This window comes from Armigeres subalbatus, chromosome 3 (genome assembly GCF_024139115.2).
Source record: "Armigeres subalbatus isolate Guangzhou_Male chromosome 3, GZ_Asu_2, whole genome shotgun sequence".
Classification (NCBI taxonomy): Eukaryota; Metazoa; Arthropoda; class Insecta; order Diptera; family Culicidae; genus Armigeres; species Armigeres subalbatus.
Genome location: NC_085141.1, coordinates 112269819 through 112293981, shown reverse-complemented (window position 1 = coordinate 112293981; position 24163 = coordinate 112269819). Strand labels below are relative to the sequence as shown.

The following is a 24163-nucleotide window of genomic DNA, read 5'->3' as shown; positions in this document are numbered from 1 at the left end:
GTTGACATTTTCATCAGTACAAATCATTAAGCATATTCATGGCTTTGTGCTGTGAAAAAACGAAAGCATTTGGTCATTGTTATGAAAAGTTATTCAAATTTTGCGTGGCCAATAAAAAAATCTTTAGGAAGGTCAAAACATACAAACCGCCTTGCAGAATAAATAAGGTTGTCAATCCAAAAAACAACTCACCACATAAAGTTCATTTGTCTAGAGGATCTATACTAAAAAAATACGCTAGAACAAAACTACTTTAGTTCTCGATAAAACAGGGGGTGATCAAGTCTCCCCGGGGATCAAGTCTACCCACCTTCCCCTACGGACGAATATGCTCCTGGGCTTCGTAAATGGCAATGTCCTTCATGGAATTGATCTCAGGGAAGCCTGCCGTAAGTGACGTTTACGCCATTTCTTAATATTTGAATTAAAAATTATTAATAAAATCAATGAAATAAAAAAATATTTCGAATTTATTGAAAAATTCAACATGTCCACACACATCCGTCATCAAGTTAAGTCGATAAGTGTATGACACTCGAACCCTCGAGCCATCTATCGAAAATTCTTTAAATTAAAAAATAACACGAGAAAGGAAAAAAAACTTTGCATAAAACAATGAAAAGGAAGCAACATGCTGTACTGCTTCAAGGCTTCTCAGTAGAACAGAATCTACAACTTAGAACACCAAACAAAAAAAAACAGAAGAATCATCACAATCACGCTGTGAGCATCAAATCAGTAGCTGGTGGATACCGACGATTAATTTAATCACCAGGGTCATCCCACGGCAGCCAATTGAATTCGCTACACCATTTTATGAGACCCAGTCCAATGTCCAGCAGTGACAGGGTACTCGTTCAACGAGGCTCCCACCCCAAAAACCAGAACAGAAATACCAAAAGCCGCATTTGGAACCGATCTTTCGACAGAACATGAAGCAAAACGCAACTCGGATGCCTACGGCCAGCGGTAATCGGAACGGCAAAGTGGAAGTGGCTTAATGTGTACCGCATCGATCATGTTGCTGATTCAGTTCTTCAACGGAGCTAGTTAAAATGCATATGCGATTCGCAACTTCAGACGCCTGCCAGCTTAACAGTCTTCAGTGAAACGGCATCGCGATTGGAAGGATATTAAATAAAGTGCAACCGTGGTTTGTTTGTGCGATCAGTGATTTGCCAAATAATAGCACACTTCGTGACCAGTTTGGATTAAACACGTGTTTTCCAGTGAGGATAACGATACGCAATCGCGTAATTTCAGTACGTATTCAAGTTCAATGCGAAAGCTCAACCCGCGGAATGTGGGCGTACGCAAATGATGCGTTATTGGATTCCATCAGTAACAAAGTGGAACGTGTTCAACTAATGTCTTTAGGTGTAACAAATGCAAACAACACATGCATGTGATGGTGATACGTGATTAGAACAAGTGTCATATGTGTCTGGAGCACTTACATGTAGCAACTTATCCTGGTCTTTTTATATGTTTTGGTTCAAACTACTTCGTCTGATTTATTTTTTTGCGATGCGTTGCATTGCATTGATTTTTTTTCTACACACGAAATATGCATAAAAGAACAGAAAAGGATTAGGAAGATGTCTGTATACGCGTATGTGATAAAAAAGTGATTCAAACATTTTAAAATTCACTATTTTCATTTTTGATCGCGACAGATTGCACTCCACTTTGTTTCTAACAAAAAAAATTACACTACCGTGGGGCATCGAAATCCGTACACTTAAGCACCTTAGTATATGAAAAAGTCATTAGAAAATTGGAATCGAATGTAAATAAAACGTTTGTCATTGACACAGGCGCATGAAGGCTTCTACTTTTGAAGTGTTTCACATTGACTCATTAAAAACTAAGAAAAACATGATAAAATAATGAATTAAATCAACTACTCCTGACTCGAAATCCGTCCACCGTGGACGGATTTCGAATCAAAGGATCAAAATCCGTACAGCTATTTCTTAACTAAATATTTAAATTGAAACAGTCTGATTGACTAAACTACCACTGTACATAGTTCGATATGCACATTAAGAAGCGATCCCTTCGATTTGTATTCCGCTTATCTTATGTAATGATTTGCAATTAGCAATTAAAACACAGTTACTTTTGGTGCAATTATGCTCTACCCAAAAACAAAATGGCGGCACAAACTCCGCGTTTGGTGGGTGGAGATTTGTTTTTGATTTTTGTGGTTTTAATTTCAAAGCCTTCTTTCCAATTCTATGCCCTAAAAGCTTACTGTCAAGTATCTGAACAGGATAAGATTAATTATTCCTACATTAATTACCTTTAACCTCCTTTAATTTATTGATATCTCATAAGGTGGACGGATTTCGGTGCTGTACGGATTTCGGTCCCGCACGGTAGAACGTAAGTCGAAGTATCAAAATTGTTGAGTGACAATTCAGGCCACTGCTAAATTATACAAACAACTAGAGACCCTCCTAGCAGTGACGAATTGTGATGCTGACTGTATGGACAATTTTCAATCTCACCCTGTGTCCATGTACTTGAGCTTAACCATAACATTGATAGCATGGTATTGAATTTGTTCGGGATAGATTTAAGTGTTCAAAAGTTATAACTAAACGTGTGAATAGTCCCACAGATTTAAGTGTCTTGGTCAATAACTAGAAAGAAAGTGACTACCACTGATAGATGGATAAATTATCCATTTCACTAAACATATATTCATCTGAAAAAACAGAACCAACATTGTTGATTCTTTTCGCCGAACGTGATCACTGCTAAAACAACAAAAATATAAGAAACAAATCAATCTTTTTGTATGGGTTGAACACAAGAGCTATGAGGTGAAGTCCAGGAGCAGTAACCTGTAATTAAATTTCAATAACACTTTTTTAAATTGTTTTTCCATCGCCTGATTTCGTTTTGGACACAATGGTAGACCAATTCAGGCTATTTTTTTGTTTAACAATACATAAATATTTCAAAACATGGAAACCTGATAGATTTGGACCAGTATGAGACACACTCCCCGAAACGAAAAGCAGCGAAGCAAAATACTCGCGAACTTTGTTGGGCAGCATTATCCCATGCCTTCTACTCGCACAGAAACCAGGAAATCAAACCCCCAAAAATGTTCGTCATGCTTTGTGAGTTATTCGGATTGGTTTGCAAAATGTCGCAACAAAAACTTGGCATTCTGCCATCAGTCAATGTTCGGCCAAAATCAGTGCCAGAAAAACACACTCAATTGGTCTGCGAGTTCATGTTTTGTATACTAGAGATGAGAATAGGGGAAGCAGAGGAGACTTGATCCCTGGGGAGAATCCCCGCCCCCTCCCTGATTCACCGAGAACCAACGTAGTTTTGTTCTGGCATATTTTTAAATATAGATACTCTAGTCATATGACCATTAAGGTTCCCCCAAACACACGCGATGCGACAGTCACGACGAGATTCTATCGCTTGGCGACAGCGATTCTGTCGTCGTTGGTATGGGATCGTAAATAGAACATTGCTTGCAGCGACCCAACGATAGAATCGCGGCGACTAGTTGTCGCCGTCGTGACGATGAAATCGCTTAGGTCTGGGGGAGCCTTTATGCAGTTACTAATTTGTTGGCACCACAAACATATCAATTTTGCAAGACGATTTGCGCATTTGGAAATATGAATAACTTTTATACGAACTCAATTAGAGGCCCAAAATGGTAAAGCATGAGTGCTACTATTGCCGACCACGCACTTCCTCTCCGGTACTATGGAAGATAAGGAAATGATATGACATTTACTTAACGAGAGGCCAGTAACTCACCGACGCCCTCATAGATGTCAAGGAGTTGCATAATTGGTAGGAATGGGAATGGCCATGCTAAGAAATTTATAGCACACCGTTGTTGAAGGGATGGGGCGAAGCTATTAAACTTACTCTGGCTTGTTGGCCTAGGTTGAGTGCCATTGTTCGCTCTCTGAGAAAGTAAATAAAATCTACTAATTGCTCCATCCCTCTATTTGTTACCAATTGAAATGGAATTATATTGATATATTCTTTGGTATGTTTGTTATGCATTATTTTTGAAGATAGAAAGGGGGTTGCTTTAAGTGTGACGATCCAAACAAAATTTGAAGATGCTTCATACAAAAAGTGTCACATAGGGAGACGGGGGGTTGAAAATGGTCAATTTTCGCGTTACGTAATTAATGGATCTTCACTAAGACAGATAATGAAATACATAATTAGAATTGCTTTGTTTCTAACTATTAAGCCCTCCTTATTTACTCAAGCAAATGGGAAGGATCTGGGAAAAATGTGCTTTTTTAGGGGAACTGTCCCGTTTTCCATCTTATTGAACATATATTCATCTTTTCGCCAAACTAAGAAATACAGCATAAATTTTTTTGCCAACATGCGTGCTTACTGCTGAAAAAAAACGAGCAATGGGTAATGTTTTCAACATAACCGCGAGTAGACGTAGGACTTGTATAAACGTAACGTATTTACATTTGACTTCTAACTTTTGGATCTTTAGAGTTTGATTATAGAGGTATTGATATTGGAAAGACAACTTCCATGCTGTGTAGAATGATTAGCAATTTATGTATTCAAAACTTCTGGAAATAAAACTAATAATTAAATACATAATAAGAATTGCTTTGTTCCTAACTATTAAGCTCTTGTTTACTCAAGTAAGTGTAGGGCATTTATACTTATTCTTATTGATTTTTGATCTTGATTGATTGATTGATCTCTTATTGATGATAGTATTTGAAGTTAAACAATTCCATTTATAAAATTTCCAGACTTGGGCAAAATGTGCTATTTTGGGGAACTGTCCCGTTTTCCAAACAAAGAAATGCAGCACCAATTTCGTTGCTTCTTTTTGCTACCATGCGTGCTTACTGTTGAAAAAATAATCACGACAATAAGAAACAAGTCAAGGAGCAGTGACCCTACTATAATAGAGGAGAAACTGCTAATACATCTGTGTGGGGCGAGACAGCCCTGTTGTATACCACTCTATATTATATGCTGTTTATGCCGTCTTGGTGTTGGTGACGAGCAAGCAGCCAAGCATCGTTCTCCCTCAGTTAGAGTCCAACAGTTATCCGAGTAAGGCGATACCTTCGCCGAGTGCAATAATGCGCAATGGGTGATTTCCTGGCGCAGCAGCAAGCTACACATTTGGCGACAGTGGCAGGTTTTACTACTCATTTTTTGTTAGTATCAAGTGGAATAATGTTAAAACTAATGTGCCTGATAAAAATACTGCGTCATGGAAATCACCCACTGCGCAATCTCAGAAGAAAAGGTAAATTCCTGAACCAAGAAGGATGTTTGCTTTTTGCAGTGTTTACGTGGGGACCGGTGCTCCAAATTGGGAGAGACGCGGTTGCGTAAGTAAGTAAAACGGAGAAGATTCGAAATTGTTTGCGTGTCTTGAGTACCGCAATGGCGTTTGGCCAAAAAAAAAGATGAAATCTAGGAACTTTTTTCAAATGGGCGTACATGATTCTAAGCTTGATTTTTGGAACGGCGACTGTGCTCATAAATTTAACTGTTTTGGTGAACTTATGTGCCTGACAGAGGGAATAGATTCCGATCTATCTGGTAGTACCGTTCGCTGAACGAAATATGCTGAATTAAGAGAGTATTAGCCATTTCAAATTTCAAGGTCAAACACAGTTACGCCTATTTGAAAAAAGTTCCTAGAAATGATTGGCGAGTTTGGAGGACCGCCAAGAAAAGATTAATTGTTTTGCGAGTTTTGAGGACCGCAATGGCGAGTTTGGAGGACCGCCAAGAAAAGATGAATTGTTTTGCGAGTTTTGAGGACCGCAATGGCGTGTTTGGAGGACCGCCAAGAAAAGATAAAATGATTGGCGAGTTTTGAGGACCGCAATGGCGAGTTTGTAGGACCGCCAAGAAAAGATTAATTGTTTTGCGAGTTTTGAGGACCGCAATGGATGGCGTGTTTGGAGGACCGCCAAGAAAAGATGAAATGACTGGCGAGTTTTGAGGACCGCAATAACGTGTTTAGAGGACCGCCAAATAAAGATGGAATGATTGGCGAGTTTTGAGGACCGCAATGGCGAGTTTGGGGGACCGCCAAGAAAAGATTAATTGTTTTGCGAGTTTTGAGGACCGCAATGGATGGCGTGTTTGGAGGACCGCCAAGAAGATGAATTGTTTCGCTTGTTTTGAGGACCGCAAAGGCATAGTTGGAGGACCGCCAAGTAAAGATGAAATGATTTGCGAGTTTTGAGGACCGAAATGGCGTGTTTGGAGGACCGCCAAGAAAAGTTGAAATCACTGGCGAGTTTTGAGGACCGCAATAACGTGTTTAGAGGACCGCCAAATAAAGATGGAATGATTTGCGAGTTTTGAGGACCGCAATGGCGTGTTTGGAGCACCGCCTAGTAAAGATGATTTCTTTTTGCGGGTTTTTAAGGCCGCTATGACATGTTGGGAAGACCATCAAGTAGAGATGAAATCATTTGCGTATTTTGAGAATTGCTGTGGTATGTTTGGAGAACCGCCAAGTAAAGATGAAAGAATTTGCGTGTTTTAGCACCGCAATGGCGTGTTTAGTGAACAGTCAAGTAAAGATTAAATGACTTGCATGTTTTGAAGACCGTCAAGCAAAGTAAAAATGATTAGCGTCGTCGAGTCAAGTACTAGACACTGAAGACGACCACACAGTTGTGGTCGAAATACGTATCTGCAAAGATATCGAAATAATTGGTGGAATTAAATGGAGTTACATAACTCGTCTTAGACGGTTGATGATTAGCGTGTTTTGAGGACCATAATGGCGTATTGGTAAGCTCGCTAAGTGAAGCTTGAATGATTTGCGTGTGGAAGAACTGAAATGTCGTGTTGGGTGGACCGCCAAGAAAAGTTGAGATTTTTTACGTGTTTTGAGAACCGTAATGGCGTGTTGGGAAGACCGCATAGTAAAGTTGGAATGATATGCCAGTTATGATGACAGCCAGAAAAATTGAATAGCTGAAGGTTTGCGAGTTGGAACACAGTTCAAAGCATGTCGTGGGCGATTTGTTGTTGTTCATAGTTGAAATGGTTTGATGACGAAAAACACAATGGTGTGTTAAAAGCACTAGAAAACACAAAGCAAGTTTTTGAGGAAACAACAATGGGGCGTTGATCCTAAAGTATCATGCTGTTTTAACCGAGGTTTTGACAAGGCAAGTAATTTGATCATTTCAGTTAAATTCATTTGACTTGCCAAAGGTTGAACATGTTCAACTTTCTTTTCGTGCAAGTGAGTTGAACGGAGGAGTTTAGATGTTCAAGTCAAGCGACTTGCTCAATTCACTTGCGTAATCTAAGCTTAGTTCAAGATTACCAATGACTCACCTGGTCACGTATCAAATATCCAGTTTACCTCAGCCTAGCAGCCAAAGTACCAGTACCATAAGTGCCAAATCGATGTTGGTGATAAAACAAAACACACACTACAACATAATGCATAATAATCTGCCAAATTCAGCGTATTGTAGCATGGTTTTACTGAACGACCGAATAAAAAATGCGAATTAAAAAAAAAACTGCAAAGGCACGTTGTAAGAAAGTAATATTGAAGTTGTGGATGCCGCAATGACGCTTTTGAAGAGCCTTGATTTCAAATTGCAAAATAAAGTAATGTTTAGCAATTGTGATATCCCATCTATGGCTCTGCATTTCAACTTCGTATTCTATAAGCAGTGGCAATCCTACGTTTTTGCTCACAAGGCTAACTGGAGACCCCAACTTGGTGCAGCTAATATCGAATGTCGGGAATAATATTGGATGTATCTCCAACCATGGTGGTTAAATAATACCCAGAGCCCTGCCCAGATCTTAATATTGGAGTCCTAATGTTTTGGAGAACTTGCTCGCAAATTTGAAGAAATGGATTATGCTTGAGTTTTAATTCATGCGAAATCACGATGTTTCGCTCCAAAAGCGAATAGAATTAGTCGAGGTTCTTGTCTTATGAGAAGAACACTGCATTAACAAAGTAGAGCCTGAGCATGATAACCTTACATGTCGTAGTTGCTACTCCGTGTTTTACCAAAACAATTGCACCTCAATGTGCTCAGTTCAAAAGCTCTAGGGGGGTTAACAAAAGGCGTTGGCCACGTCCTTTCGGGCTACCGTAGATGTAAAGGAATTGATAAAAGATGCAGTCACTCGCCACATTGTAAACCAAGAACACTTCTGCATTCGCCACGAGAATATTATTGGAATCTAGCGGATAGGTTCTATGGAAGAGGCTCATCTTGATTAACAGGTTGCAATGGATGCCAAAACGAGCTTCCTTTCGCTCTTTTCGATTTCTAACAGTTACGGCTAGAATTAGTCAAGTTGTAGATAAAGAATAGAAGATGGAACCGGTATTCAGTCTATTTTTAATCTTAGCGATTGCTAAAACATGAGAAATATATGGAGAAAAAAAAGTAGGAGAATTGAACTTGGGATTGATCCCACGACTAGCTGCGTATGAGCCAGAAGTAATTATCATATGATCATATGACCTTCCCGTACATGTTATGAGCACACTACAGAATAGAATACTAAAAATAAATCTGTATCGTTTTGTTATGTTCGTTTGCTATGGCATTTAATGCACGAATGTGAACTTTCGGATAAACTAACAAGATTAGTTAAGCCGACGTTGGAAAGGGGAAAAACGAGTATTTCAAATTACACGAACGGTTTCGATCCTTTCGGGAACATTCAGAGAGTTACGCTTTGGTATGGAATAACTCTATTAGTATGATTTGTTTAAGGACCGCTTAGCAATGTCGGAATTGGTGCTTTGACACGGAACGACAAGATAGAGGAAACCTGCTACAGTCATGACCACCTGGAAAACGATGTACATGACAGGAAAAGACATAAAAGAAGACAATGTAGCTGCACCATGAGTTTGCATCGATGGTGATGCCAGTCTTGTCTTGAGATGTATTTATCATTCAGATACAGTTTCATATAAAAAAGAATTTGATATTTCGCTAGCCCTGATGCTCCCTTAAATATCGTGTCAAATTTGATCAGTACTCGGAATATGGCACATATAGTGATGTCGATCACTAGTTTTATAGAATGGGCGTGTGATTGAATAACGGACAAAAAGAGCGGATAATAAATGCAGAATTTGCTTATCTGCTATATGTGGCCGATAATTTTGCTTGTGTAAGGAATGAAGGCTTTTGAACGAATGCGAAGATGCACAAGATAGTGGTGCACTGCTAGCGTGTTTTGTCGATGCGAGATAGCTGGTGTTTATGCCATCATAGCATGCAAGATATAGGCTAGAAACCCAACTTCGGACGAAGTGCGCTAGATTCTCATAAAATTGCATTAAAAAACGCATCATTTAGTTTGACAGATCAAACTCCGAGAGAAAGTTCGTTTCAGAAGAAGTTCGGAGCTGAAACTAGGGCGATTATTGTGTTCGCGTACTTTGTTTGACTGCAGATCTACGGAATCAATACCAGCGACGACAGATCCAGTCAATTTATTTGTTTCGCGGGTGACATGGACATTGTCGGCCGAACATTTGCAAAGGTGGCAGAACTGTACGTGAAACGTGAAGCAACAAAAGTTGGACTGGTGGTGAATGCATCGTAGACAAAGTACATGCTTGTGGGCGGAACCGAGTGCGACAGGGCCCGCCTGGGAAGCAGTGTTACGATAGACGGGGATACCTTCGAGGTGGTCTAGGTATTCGTCTACCTTGGATCCTTGCTAACGGCTGATAACAATGTTAGTCGTGAAATACGAAGGCGTATCATCTGGGGAAGTCGGGCCTAATACGGACTCCAGAAGAAACTGCGGTCAAAAAATATTTACCACCGCACCACCATGTGACATGTACAAGACGCTGATAAGACCGGTAGTCCTCTACGGACATGAAACATGGACAATGCTCGAGGAGGACTTGCAAGCACTCTGATTATTCGAGAGACGGGTGCTTAGGACCATCTTTGACGATGTGCAAGAAGACGTTGTGTGGCGGCGAAGAATGAAGCTCTACGGCGAACCCAGTATCCAGAAGGTAGCTAAATCCGCAAGGGTACGATGGCAGGACATGCTGCAAGAATGCCGGACAGCAACCCTGCAAAGATGGTGTTCGCTTCCGATCCGGCAGGAATGAGACGGCGTGGAGCACAGCGGCGAGGTGGGCAGACCAGGTGCAGGCCTCAAACCGTGTATTGTCTGTTTAGAAGTAAACTGAATAAATGAAATGAATTAACCAGCGACGACGCATCTGTAGGGATTAAGACGGGTATGGTAAATGACATAAACCGAATAAAGTTCGTATATATTAGCCATTAGCATTAGCCCTAGATGGGAAAGTGACAAATGAGAGAGTGGAATATTTGGTAGGAGGTCGTGGTGTTGAGTTGATGTGCTTCGCTCAGCAGCTGGAGATTGACGCGCCAAAATTGTAGTAGAAAATCGTACTTACAACCACCTACAAAGTGCGATGGCCCTCTATGGGTTGAAGACCAGGAAGACCAACGTACAAATTGAATCTTGGAGCATATGAATGAGGCGAATGAACAACCGTTGGAGGAAACTTCATCTATTCAAACCGGAAATATCTGTACGTTGCCTGAATATAAGACAATATTCCGTAGAAAATGGTTTTCGATTTCCTTGGCCTTGGAATGGTGCCTTCGGCAAATAAATCTTTATAGTGGTATTTTTACCGAGTGTTTAATTAAATATAAGCTCAATAATGCATGTACAAAAAAAGAGAAAACCAAGGACAAGTTATAATTGCAAGAGCCTAATAAAAAAAGCCGGAGAGAAAGGGGGATGTGTGGGGCGAGACAGCCCTGTTGTATACCACTCTATATTATATGCTGTTTATGCCGTCTTGGTGTTGGTGACGAGCAAGCAGCCAAGCATCGTTCTCCCTCAGTTAGAGTCCAACAGTTATCCGAGTAAGGCGATACCTTCGCCGAGTGCAATAATGCGCAATGGGTGATTTCCTGGCGCAGCAGCAAGCTACACAACATCAACGAAAAATTATATAATGTTTTGATTCCAAACTCCATGTCTACGTCAAGTTTACTGAAAATAAAAAAACAAAGTATAAGATAAAGTTTATTTAAATATTCTCCTGGAAATTATTTTTTGCGAACTTTTTTTAAAACATTTACATGTAATTCAGCAAAATTTTCTAATCTAAAATGGATATTAACACTATTGCTGATTGTGCATCTTGAATTGCTAATACCTTCTGCAAATAAATAAAAGTAAATATTTTAATCAAATTTTCATTTTTATCAGTGTAGTTGATTTTTTTTATATGAAATCAGAACTGTTATAGTATAACCATGTTTTAATGTACATGTCGTTTAGTACCAAGCACAACTTAACATATGGTCAGTCATATGACATGACTCGTACTCATCCCGGGATCTTTTGAATTATGAAACCAATCACCTGAATAAGCAGACCAACTCTCTCTCTTTTTATTCTTCTTCATCCACCACCGAACTCCGAGCGATGCGATAGGCGATTGCATCCATCGCAACGGACACCATTGCACGCGACCATCATCAAGCACAGAATGACAAAAAAAATCGCCCACTTCGTTCATGCATATTCGCATGAGTTCTACCGCTGGTGACTGCATGCTGTCGCTGTGTAGGTAAACACAGCGAACGAACAAACGAAACAAAAAATGCGCGAGCTAAAAGCACGTCAGTACGCGCTGCTGTCACAAATTGTAATGACTCGCACGCACTGTGACATACCGCATTCTGATGTCCGTGTTAGGAATGCACGGGATTGGTTACATATGAAATTTTTGCTGGCTGAAATTTTCAATAGCTTATCGGTAATAATCTTAAGTTTCAGTGAAATAGGCAAAATGCTGGAGAGTGTCCGAGTCGATTGATGTATAAATCTTCAAAATCCATCGAAAGATAAAGGCGCTAGTAACGTTCAAAATCTTCCCTTCCAGCGTAACGCTCTCGATTTCCAAAAATCTAAATAACACCCAGTATAGTAAAGAAAGACGTAAGTCCAACGTCAAAATCACAAAAATAAGAAACAAGTCCAGGAGCAGTAAAAATTCTAAAATAGAGGAGGTACTGCGAATACGTCAACCAAAAAATATTATATGGCTCCAAACTTCGAGCCTAAGTCAAGTTTATTTATCAGAAAATGAAAATCAAAATATAAAATAATGTTTATTGAAATATACTTCGGACTTTTTTGAAACAATTACATGTAATACGGCGAAATTTTCTAATCTAGAATGGATATCAGTACCATTACTGATTGTGCATCATTTAATTGCCTATGTCTTTTGCGAATGAATGAAAATAATTTTTAATCAAATTTTTATTTTCATCAGTGAAGTTGATTTTTTTGCTGGGGAACCAGAACTGTAGTGTAGTATAAAATTACATATTGCGCCATTTTCACTCGCTTTCAATTAACGTGCTACGTACAGATTTTAGGCTTACAACCTATAAAATATCAATTTTAACATATTTAATAATGTTATAGAGCGCATTGTAGCATAAGAGAAATACCTGACTAAGTTGAGATCTCTGGTGAAATGGAATAAAATGGAGATGTATTTTCTTGAGTATTTTAATCGGAATTGTTCGTCCACTATTCTACTAAAACAACTGACTCACCGAAAACTCTTAGCAAACACCTAGCTTGTGCCACATACCAAATTACCCTCATAATCGACTACTTGATCATTCAACCATTGGTTCACATCTTTTTTTTTTCTCCTGTTCGGGTGTGCCACTGCGACCAGTTATTAGATCTATTGTAGCGTTACCCGTATCCTTAGTGTTTAAGTGCATGTCGAATTACTCCATTACTATTGATAAGCAATGCAGTATCGGTTTCGATACAGTTGTTGTTTTGTTTTCTTAAGAGCACCATGACAAGGTCCCGCTATTTAGACCCTTCACAGAGAGCAATCCCATTGAAGGCGCGCCCCTTATCAATAGGAAATCAATCCTGTCTTGAGAAAACATAACAGTAATACTGTTTTTGGCCATGCATCGGAGCCCTAGCCACATCCTTGTCTTGCTTCTAGAGTATCACCAGTAAAGCTACAAACCCGGGATTTAGCTCTGTCTACAAGACCATTTCAAGCAAGAGAATTTGTTCAGTAATAAGAACTTCCGTGTGTTCCTCTCACTACCATTGTTCACCAGTTCGAGAAGAGTTAGTACGTATTTAAACCCCTAACTCGATTTTTCCAGCAATCAGTTCAGCCTAGGGACGGGTACCGAGGATTTTTAACTAATTGCTTGAAAAGTTGTTTCCGCTGCATACAGTTTAGCCTCAAACAAGAGGAATTCGAGTCTTTCAACTGTCTGCAAGGTAACATTAATTATGTTTTATTTCTGAGACTGCTGTTGGTAGCTGGGACTAAATACGATGAATCCTTAATTACCACAACTCATTGCCCTAGCTAGAAAATGGATTAAGCTAGGGCTCTGTTTGGTAGATCTTACACCGCAACACACTACGTCAAAGTGATCTACCGTGTTACGGTACTTCAAGTTCCGGCGTGCTTATTAGCTGAAGCTACTGGCGCCCTAACACCAGCCAAATCATCTTCTGCTTCTTCATTTGGAACAAATAATGATTGATCATTCATGATTTTTTATTTATTTAGCCTACATCTAAACAAATAACACTGAATCAATTATTGGAAGCCACAATACACGGTGCAAGGTCACACATCCTCGATTGCGCCCCACGCTCGCCAAATCGTAATGCACTAGCTCACCTAGCACGCTGCGCTTAAAGCCACCATACACCATTCTCTTCCACACCGCCAAAGATGGTCATAAGCACGCGTCCCTTGAATACCCCGAGGGATTATCAGTCCTACTCAAATATGGTTCAAGTCTTTCCTTAGAAAATCCCCGGTCTAATGAACGATGATATATTTGGAGCGGGAGTGAATCTCTTTTGACCTTTTCTAGAACCTGTAGAACTTCCACAGATGATGCGAATTATTACCAACTGGTAGCAAGGATGCGAGGTCGACAAATTTCTCGACTACTTCATAGGTTCCCCCATCTATCGTAACAATGCTTCCCAGGCGGGCTTTCTCTTCGACATTTTCACCACCAGCCCATCTTTTGTTGCCTCACGTTTAAGGCAGATTTACAATTCTGCCATCTTTTCCAAAGTTCGGCCGATAACTTCCATATCATCTGCGAAAAAAACAAACTGACTGGATATGTTGAAACTTGGACCCCGGCTATTACACCCGGCTCTCCGCATGACACCCTTAAGCGCAATATTGAACAATAAGCACGAAAGTCCATCACTTTGTCACCCAAAATCTTCACACAATTTTACACACTGTCCATCGTTGCTTTTATGAGTCTCGTAAGCTTCCCGGGAAAGCTGGGGTGGCATTGCGCTATTGCGCACTCGGTTTGAATGAAATTCTATCAAACCGAGCATGTACAGCATACAACTTTCGATTCGAATTCGAAAACGAATTATCGTTCGAGGAGGTACGAGAATAACGAGATGTTTTTGCATTATGGATACTCGATAGTACAAGCACAGACAAACAGACATAACACATTGAACATTCACTCATCAAATTCATCGTAATTCAAACACTAACGACATCTGTTGATTTCAGTTAGTTGGGCAAATCACGAACCAGATGGCGATAGTGAGCAAATGTCAAACTCGAGGAAATCCGATGCGCGCGCCACTAGTGACCGATTGGCCAACTAATGATTATTTGAATTGACCAGTAAATCAGTGAACGATGGAAATTTGTCGAGTGTTATGTCTGTTTGTCTGTGGTACAAGAGTTATTTATTGTTGAAAGTTTATAACTATATTCGCTATTTTTTGTACGTGAAGAGAATGAATGAATGTTTTGTATTCGTTATTATTGTATCTCGAATGAGAGAATACCATTAGTATGCCTTTTAAAAGTTTTAAAAGATTTTTAAAGTTTCAAGGCAATATGCTATTTCTGATTAGATTTTTTTTAACGGAGCTTAAGTGTGGTTTAAAACGTGTGTTAAATGTGGTTTTTAACTCTTCAGTCATGTTGGCAAATTCGTTTATTTTTGGTTGATTTTAATCTTCTTCTATATATGTATATAAAAATTAATTTCTGTCAGTCTGATCCTTATAGCACAGACAAACAGACGTAACAGTTTGAACATTTTTCAGGAAAATCCATCGCCCAGCTCCTCTACCACCATCTTGCGAGCATGTTGCACGAAGCAATGTTTCGTATGACATTGACACCAGAAGACGCTGGAGTGAAATGTCAAACTCGAAGGATTACGACGCTAGCGCTTCTAGTTGTGAAACGCGCAATCAATCAAATTCAAATTGGTCGTTGAAGTCATGGTCGATGGTAATTTCTCTAGTGTTACGTCTGTTTGTCTGTGCTTATAGACTCGGAAACTACTGAACCGATCGGCGTGAAAATTTGTATGCAGAGGTTTTTGGGGCGAGGGAAGGTTCTTCAGATGGTTCGAGCCCCTCCCTTCTTCGGAAAGGGAGCTCCCATAAAAATGAACCTAAAATTATTGCATAACTCGAGAACCAAAACCAATTTAAGGCGAATCGAAGTTTATCGGGTTTGATCGGGTATATCATAAAAATATTGATATAGTGGGCCTAAAACCAATTACTCTGTTTAGAATTATTAATATTTAAAGGTCGAATAACAAAAGGTTGAAAGACAAAAGGTTGAAAAGACAAAAGTTCGAAAGGACAAATGGTTGAAAAGACAAAACGTCGAAAGGGACAGAATGTCCAAAGGACAAAAGGTTGAAAAGGCACAGATGGTCGAACCGGACAAAAGGTCGAAAAGTACAAAAGGTCTAAAGGGGCAAAAGCTCAAAAAAGACAAATGGTTGAAAGGGACAAATAGTCTATCAAGAACAAGTTGACAACAAGTTGGGTGTATTTCAAAATAATTTATGAAATGCATTTAACTTCAAGCAGATCTAATCTCAATAATTAATGTTGAAGAATGAGCAATCTATATAATAAAAATGAAATGGTCTGTGTTCGTATCCGCATAACTCGAAAACGACTGGATGGATTTTCCTCATTCCTTCAGCAGATACGTTCGTTATCGTTTCCGACGGGTTTATATGATAATTCCTCATGCAAAATCATTACTAAAGTCGATTAAATAGTGAAATGGCAAACTAAAGATTCGTATGGGGATTTCGCATAGCCAGTTCACAACGCACATTTTCGCCTACTATGCAGGACAACGTCTGCCGGGTCGACTAGTTTTCAAATAAAGAGTAATTACTATAAACAATATTATGAATATCTAGATAGTTCTGATAGGAATAAAAAACAACAAAAACAAAATTAACAATTGAGGAGGTCAAAAGCGAAGGAATGTAAGTGACAAAAGCTTAGTTTTGATGAAAATGGGTGCAAAGTTTTTCAATATTTTTCGTTTCATACAAATTTTTACATTTATTATAAATATCGTACAAACTATATCAGCATATTGCCGCAAAGCTCTAGATCTAAGACTTTTTAGCTATAGTCAACTAAATTTTGAATAAAATGCCACTTACACCCCTCTGCTCTTAACCCCCTCAATTAAATACAGTTCATTCAATGAGTGCAAATTATTCATGAATATCTAGGTTTTCTGAATGTCACTTCGATCTGTCCAAAAAGTACACGCCGGCGCACGCATTAAAAATACACCGGCGTATAATACTCACCGGTGTATTAGATGTGCGACTTGCGCAATTTTGACAGATCGAAGTGACATTTTCATTACATTTATTTAGTTTACATCTAAACAGATAACACTGAATCAACAATTTGACGCCACAATACACGGTTCGAGGCCGCATCTCTCCATCCTCGGATTTATTTATTTATTTATTTATTTTATTGATTCAACTTCATCTGCTTGATGCTTAATGAAGTGTGACAAGAAAAAACCAGTTTGAGTAGACTAACATCTTACTCAAATTGGCATAAAAACCTCATATCTTTTCAAAACAGTAGAGTACATAAATAAGATTTTACAAACAAACAAACAGAGTGAGTCAAAGTTATACTAAAATTAACTTATTAATATTTGAGGTCATCCTGCCTTATCAAACGTCGTCGGGGTTCTCCGGAATCCGTGGAAATATGCTCAGCGATGGTAATTATCGAGAAAAGAAAAGGCATCAAGTAGAACGATTCTTCTTCTTAATTAGCATTGGACTGGAACTCACCTATTCAATAGTGATGGTATTCTTTACTGAAGTTTGCGTTGAAATGTGGATGCAGAACAGTTGAAGTCAAAAAGATGAAATACTACGTTGAACCTTGCAGACATGAATCGGATAGGGTCGTGAAGACCATACACAGCGCGACGGGGCTGTAGCTGAAGAAAATCACGCTGCCGAAGGTTCCTCTCAGGGGCATATAAGTTCAGCTGACTTTATATTTCCATCGTGTCTACATTTCCCAACAAAATATTTCCAACGAAGCTCACTTGACTGATAAATCTTCTCTGTTCCAACGTTTGCAATCCTAAGAGGCGACTTCGATCTTCATACGGTGGTAGGTTTGTCGGGTCACGCCATGGAAGTCTGCGTAGGGCTTTTCTCACGAATTTTCTTTGTATGGCTTCGATTCTGGCAATCCAGTTGGTGTGATATGGGCACCAGACAACTGAACTAGTCTCCAAAATTGAACGGACTAGTGCACAAAACAATGACCGTAGACATAGAGGATCACGAAATTCGTCGCAAATTTTGAAGATGAACCCCAGCTGTCTATTTGCTTTACTTATCATGTGTTCATAATGTAGACGGAATGATAAAGCTGAGTCTAGAATGACTCCTAGGTCACGAATGTGATCTACGCGCTCCAATCGTTGGTTCAAAATTGTGTAGTCATAAATTATAGGATTTAATTTCCGAGGGTCATGTGATATGGTCAATTTGTTCCTGGTACACCAATATGCGAATTTGTTGATCAGACCCTGTAATACGTGGCAATCTTGTATGCAGTTTATCACAAAATATAATTTTACATCATCCGCGTAAAATAACCGGCAGCCCGGTGGCAGTATATCGGCTAACTCGTTGACAAAAATTGAGAACAAAAGTGGTTCTAGGTTGCTTCCTTGAGGAACGCCACGGATACGACCTGGATACGCCCCACGCTCGCCAAGTCGTTTTGCACCTGGTCTGCCCATCTCACTCGCAGCGCTCCACGCCGTCTCGTGCCTGCCGAATCGGAAGTGAACACCATCTTTGCAGGATTATTGCTGTCCGACATTCTTGCAACATGTCCTGCCCATCGTACTTTTCCGGCTTAAGCTACCTTCTGGATACTGGGTTCGCCGTAGAGTTGGGCGAGCTCGTGGTTCATTCTTCGCCGCCACACACCGTCTTCTTGCACACCGCCAAAGACGGTCCTAAGCACCCGTCTCTCGAATACTCCGAGTGCTTGCAAGTCCACCTCGAGCATTGTCCATGTTTCATGTCCATAGAGGACAACCGGTCTTATCAGCGTCTTGTACATGACACATTTGGTGCGGTGGCGAATCTTTTTTGACCGCAGTTTCTTCTGGAGCCCGTAGTAGGCCCGACTTCCACAGATGATGCGCCTTCGTATTTCACGACTAACATTGTTATCAGCCGTTAGCAAGGATCCAAGGTAGACGAATTCCTCGACCACCTCGAAGGTATCCCCGTCCATCGTAACACTGCTTCCCAGGCGGGCCCTGTCGCGCTCGGTTCCGCCCACAAGCATGTACTTTGTCTTTGACGCATTCACCACCAGTCCAACTTTTGTTGCTTCACGTTTCAGGCGGGTGTACAGTTCTGCCACCTTTGCAAATGTTCGGCCGACAATGTCCATGTCATCCGCGAAGCAAATAAATTGACTGGATCTGTTGAAAATCGTACCCCGGCTGTTACACCCGGCTCTCCGCATGACACCTTCTAGCGCAATGTTGAACAACAGGCACGAAAGTCCATCACCTTGTCTTAGTCCCCGGCGCGAAGTGACATTTAGAGAACTCAAATATCCACTTTTCTTCTTGCACCATGTGTTTACTCAATTAACACTAAGATTTATACGTTCAGAGAATCGTTATTACTAAAATTTAGTTATAATGAAAATAATGTTCAAGTGGCTATCTTCTTCTTCTTCAGTGGCTATATCTCGGTGGTTTTCCAACAGATTTTCTCAGATTTCTAACCAGTCCCGTAGCCATCTCTTCTAGTTTTTTGGACATAACAAAATATTTTGTCAAGGGGCTTTCATTTTTCCGCTAGAGATGTGGGAGCAAAGTAATGGATGTGGAAAAATACAATTTTGGCAATGTATTCACATTTCATTACCAAAAATGATATCTATCTAGTGATGATATGGAAGAAAAATAACATATGAAAGACATCACCTGGAGCATGAGAACAAATTTTGAGCATCCCTATTACGTATACAGTGAAAATTCGGTACTTGATGGAACCACATTATAGTACAGGGTATATGAAACTAAAATATTTATAATTCCACCACCTTTGCGAGGTGGACCGGCCCAGGGCCGAAAACCTGACTAATAAAGATAATAATAATAATAAATATAATTCCACCACTTTCTATACAGTTACTTTGACAGATATTTACTTATTTTAAATTCAACACAACTACAAACGTCAACAGCATATCAGAGGAAGTGTAATGTGGACATTAGGATCTTCTTCTTATTATTATTGGCATTACATCCCCACACTGGGGCAGAGCCGTTCATTAAGCACTTTCACAATTATTAACTGCGAGGTTTCTAAGCCAAGTTACCATTTTTGCATTCGTATATCATGAGGCTAACACGATAATACTTTCATGCCCAGGGAAGTCGAGACAATTTCCAATCCGAAAATTGCCTAGACCGGCACCGGGAATCGAACCCAGCCACCCTCAGCATGGTCTTGCTTTGTAGCCGCGCGACTTACCGCACGGTTAAAGAAGGCCCCCGTCATTAGGATCTACCTTCCTTATTGTAATATGTTGAGCTTTCTCCGTGCTTCGTTTCAAAGTTTTGAAATTGTTATGAGCTTCAGCGGTGTCAACTGTAAAATATTTCTAAAAAAATCATATCGCTTTGGATACTTCTCAAGTTCTCCACATAGGGTGGGTGTACCAATTGTCGCCATACACAAGAACAACTATTTTTAAAAAAATAAGTAAAAGGCATGTGGGTGGACTTTATATATCAAGCGAAAGGTTTTACTTCCTGCTCCTTAGAGTAGCTGTGAAAACCACAATAAAATTTGTTATTATCCTCATAATTTATTAATCCATAATAGGAACGCATGCACCAGTTGTGGCACTATTCTTAATTTTGGTTCCTTATTTGGCAAATCCCATTGTTTTCTTATGGGACTGGCCAAATAGGGACCACTAGTGCGATAACTGGTGCAAAGGACGTCAAAAATTAAGCAAAATCAATTTTTACAATTATGTTTTGCTTGTTTTGGAGGAGATCAAAGGTGTTATCGTATCATATGAATATGCTTTATCGATATGAACTTGGTTTGCGATGATTTGATTGGCCATTTGGCATATAAAGCACTAGTGCGACAACTGGTGCTATAGCCACAACTGGTACATCTAGCCTAGTAGGGGGAGATTTCCCAGTGTTTTACGCGAAATTCAATAACCATACGGGTTATGTTAACTTCTACACACCGTAAATACAAAATATGATAGTTTATGATTCACACGAACCATATTTCAGCATTTGAACATGTTTTAAGAAGATGTAGTTTGATGATGAATTTGGATCAAAATGTTGCGGTTCATAAAACTGTCCCTTCATACCGGACACAGTTGCGGCATGTTCAAAGATGACCAAACCTCTAATGTAAAGAAAACATTTTAGGTGGCCATTTGTTTCACTTACAATGAGTTGTAGACGTTAAAATGTGTGAGTAGAGGTTATTTTGATTCTCCTAATTCCTGATTAATTGCATACATGTTACTTAAAATTCCCACCTTTTCCGATGTCATTTTCAATTTTTTATTCTGCTTATTTCTGTGGCTACCTGAAACCTGAGCAAAATTAGTGTAACTTTGACAATACAGGTGTTAAAAATGACTGTCACATGAATAATCATACTGTCTGGATATGTGGGACAACTGCTCGGATATCGAAATTAGTTTTAGACCTTATTTTCATAAAATATCCAGCAAATTATGACCGTCAACCAAAATACGACTCAAATGTATCATCTTATATAATCTGAAAGGGGCTGATCGATATAAAGGACAATCCTCATGGAATCTAAAACTAATTGCACTCGCGTTTTCAAGGGCCAATTCAAAACAAAAGCCACGCACAACTGCCATTTATATTATTCCACGCATGCTGTGCTGCTGCAAAGCTGGAATAATAAAAATGACAGTTATGCGTGGCTTCCGTTTTGAATTTGAATTAGTGAAAAAATCATACAAATCGGTCCATTCGTTCGTGAGTTGCATTGCCTCAAAGGAAATGGGAACTCATTTTTATATATGAAGATTAAAGGGACTTGAAGAAGAATTTTCATAGCGTTGATTACAACCTTGCAAAGTAAGCTGAAGCAACAAAATTGTGGGTACATTTTTTCAATCTCAAGTTAAAAAAATCTTACGACATGGGGATCGTTTTGAGAAGTGTTCAGTATTGGGAGGTGTCCGGCGCTGGGGGCCTTTCCCTATATGGATGGATATAATGTTATTTCTTCTATGTTCCACACTAATAGAATTCCTTCTCTTAGCCTAGGTCTTCGTTACCAGCTTCTAATTTTTCTTCAATTGCAGATGATGAGACTATCCTTGGTGCCATTTTTCCTCATCATCCATCTTGCGTGCCCGCAAATGCCATTTGAAACCATTTTCGATGACATCAGCTTTCTGTTTCTGTACGGCAACCGATCGTCTCGCATCCCAGATACGACCTCGTTCCTGAAAGAGTATGACTTCATCGTCATCGGCGCCGGTTCTGGGGGATCTGTAATGGCAAACCGGCTCAGTGAGAATCCCAGCTGGAACGTGCTACTGCTGGAAGTGGGAAAAGAGGAAAACTTTCTGGTCAATGTGCCACTGACTGCTGGTTTAACAACCGCCACCAGTAAGTTTCGATCCATTCTATAATTGCATTGTGACCAAGTGATTAGAATTTCTATTTTTCAGAGTTTAGTTGGGGCTATCGCTCAGCTCCAATGCAAAATGCGTGTAAGGGTCTGGAAAAAGGCGTTTGTTACTGGCCCAAAGGAAGAGGCTTGGGTGGAACAAGTCTTATAAATTTCCTCCTCTACGGCAGAGGACACGAGCGAGATTACGACGAGTGGGAACAAAACGGCAACTATGGTTGGAGCTACAAGGACGTCGTAAAGTACTTTGAAAAGGCAGAAATAATAAAAGGTCGAGAAAATAATTCTCAGGGATACGTACACATCGGGCAAAGTTCTTTCGAGACTCCAATGTTAAGGCGTTTCATTGAAGCTGGAAAATCATTGGGATACAATGAAATCGACCCCAAAGCGTCGATTCAGCTTGGTTTCTATAAAGCACTAGCAACCATGAACAATGGAGAGCGTTGTAGTGCATCCAGGGCTTACCTTAGACCTGTTGCAGGCAGACCAAATTTGCACATATCGATGAAATCATGGGCTACCAAAATTTTAATTGATTCCCAAACGAAGGCAGCATATGCCGTAGAATTCACGAAAGATAAAAAGCGTTATCAAATAAAAGCTACAAAAGAAGTGATACTCTCAGCAGGAGCTATAGGATCCCCTCAGTTACTCATGCTATCCGGAGTTGGTCCCAAAGAACATCTTGAATCTCTCGGTATTCCTGTCATTCAAGATTTAAAGGTTGGATATAATCTCCAGGATCATGCAACGCTTTCCGGATTGGTGTTCACTGTTAACAAACCTGTCACCATTCGTGAACAGGACATGAGACAACCTGAGCATATTTTGAACTACATATTCAATCGGCAGGGACCGTTCACGGTGCCAGGTGGAGCGGAAGGCATCGCGTTCGTGAAAACCAAAGATTCTGATTTGCCAGCCGACTATCCGGATATGGAGCTGGTGCTGGGAACCGGTGCTCTGAACAATGACGAATCCGGATCCCTTCGACATACCTTCGGAATGACGGAGGAATTCTACAGAAAAACTTTCGAATCAGCAAGGGGACGCCATGCCTTCGGGATCGCACCGGTGTTGATGCGTCCTCGCAGCCGTGGGCGGTTATATTTGAAGAGTACAAATCCTTACCGCTGGCCCCAGATGGAGGGAAGATTTTTCGATCATCCGAAGGATATGTCTACAATGATTGAGGGTATCAAGCTAGCGGTAAGGATCGGAGAAGCGAAGAGCTTTGCTCCATACGGGGCAAAGCTATTAGAGGCGCCATTCTTTGGGTGTGAGAAGGAAGAGTTTCGAAGTGATGCTTATTGGAAGTGCTGTTTGCAACAGGTTGGAGCCAGCATTCAACATCAGGTAAAAAATGGCAAAATGTGTCTGTATAAATAGGTCACAGAACTTACGATACTCCTCTCTTGCAGTCTGGAACGTGTAAAATGGGCCCATCAAGTGATCCTGAAGCAGTTGTCAATCCAGAACTGCAGGTGTATGGCATTCAGAACCTGCGGGTTGTGGATGCTTCTATAATGCCGTTCTTGCCGGCAGCTCATACCAATGGAGTGGTTTACATGATAGGAGAGAAGGCTGCTGATATGGTGAAGAAGGCTTGGGCCAATAAGGTTGATAGTTGATGAGCTCTCGATGTTATTGAAGTCCAGGTGAACATTTCTTTAATTTCTAGTCATTAAAGGTAATTGTAAATACATAGTATGTTGCATCTGTTTACTGGTGTACTATTACTTTCCGAAAAAAGGATTATCTACTTTCTGCCTTTTACCTATTTATTAAGCTTTTATTATCAGCGATGTTTTGGTTGGTGCCAAGCATGCCTGACTTCCAACCCAGTCGGCATTGGTTCAATTCCAGCCTGGGCGTCTGCGAGCTTTGATCATCCGTAAGATGCAAGTTTGGGAAATCCACAAAGAGTACATCCTTCTTCAACGCCACAGAAAAATGTAAATCCATTCGCACCTGTCATATAAGACAGAATCGACATAGTAAGTCAA

General features: G+C 40.1%; 1 protein-coding gene across 1 annotated transcript; it reads left to right on the top strand.

The window, feature by feature from the left end:
• The first annotated feature begins 925 nt into the window (after positions 1-925).
• Positions 926-23879, top strand: LOC134227971 (glucose dehydrogenase [FAD, quinone]-like). Its single transcript, XM_062709689.1, has 4 exons — positions 926-1262; positions 21823-22132; positions 22195-23513; positions 23579-23879. The coding sequence occupies exons 2-4, from the start codon at positions 21823-21825 to the stop codon at positions 23786-23788; spliced, it is 1839 nt and encodes a 612-aa protein (XP_062565673.1). The 5' UTR covers positions 926-1262; the 3' UTR covers positions 23789-23879.
• The last annotated feature ends 284 nt before the right edge of the window (positions 23880-24163 follow it).

What these genes read in the sequence shown, in the direction of transcription:
- LOC134227971 (XM_062709689.1), top strand. Translation starts at nt 21,823, where the DNA reads ATGATGAGACTATCCTTGGTGCCATTTTTCCTCATCATCCATCTTGCG. An exon ending in TGGTTTAACAACCGCCACCA is followed by an intron (nt 22,133 to 22,194) that starts GTAAGTTTCGAT and finishes TCTATTTTTCAG; the next exon opens with AGTTTAGTTGGGGCTATCGC. An exon ending in GAGCCAGCATTCAACATCAG is followed by an intron (nt 23,514 to 23,578) that starts GTAAAAAATGGC and finishes CCTCTCTTGCAG; the next exon opens with TCTGGAACGTGTAAAATGGG.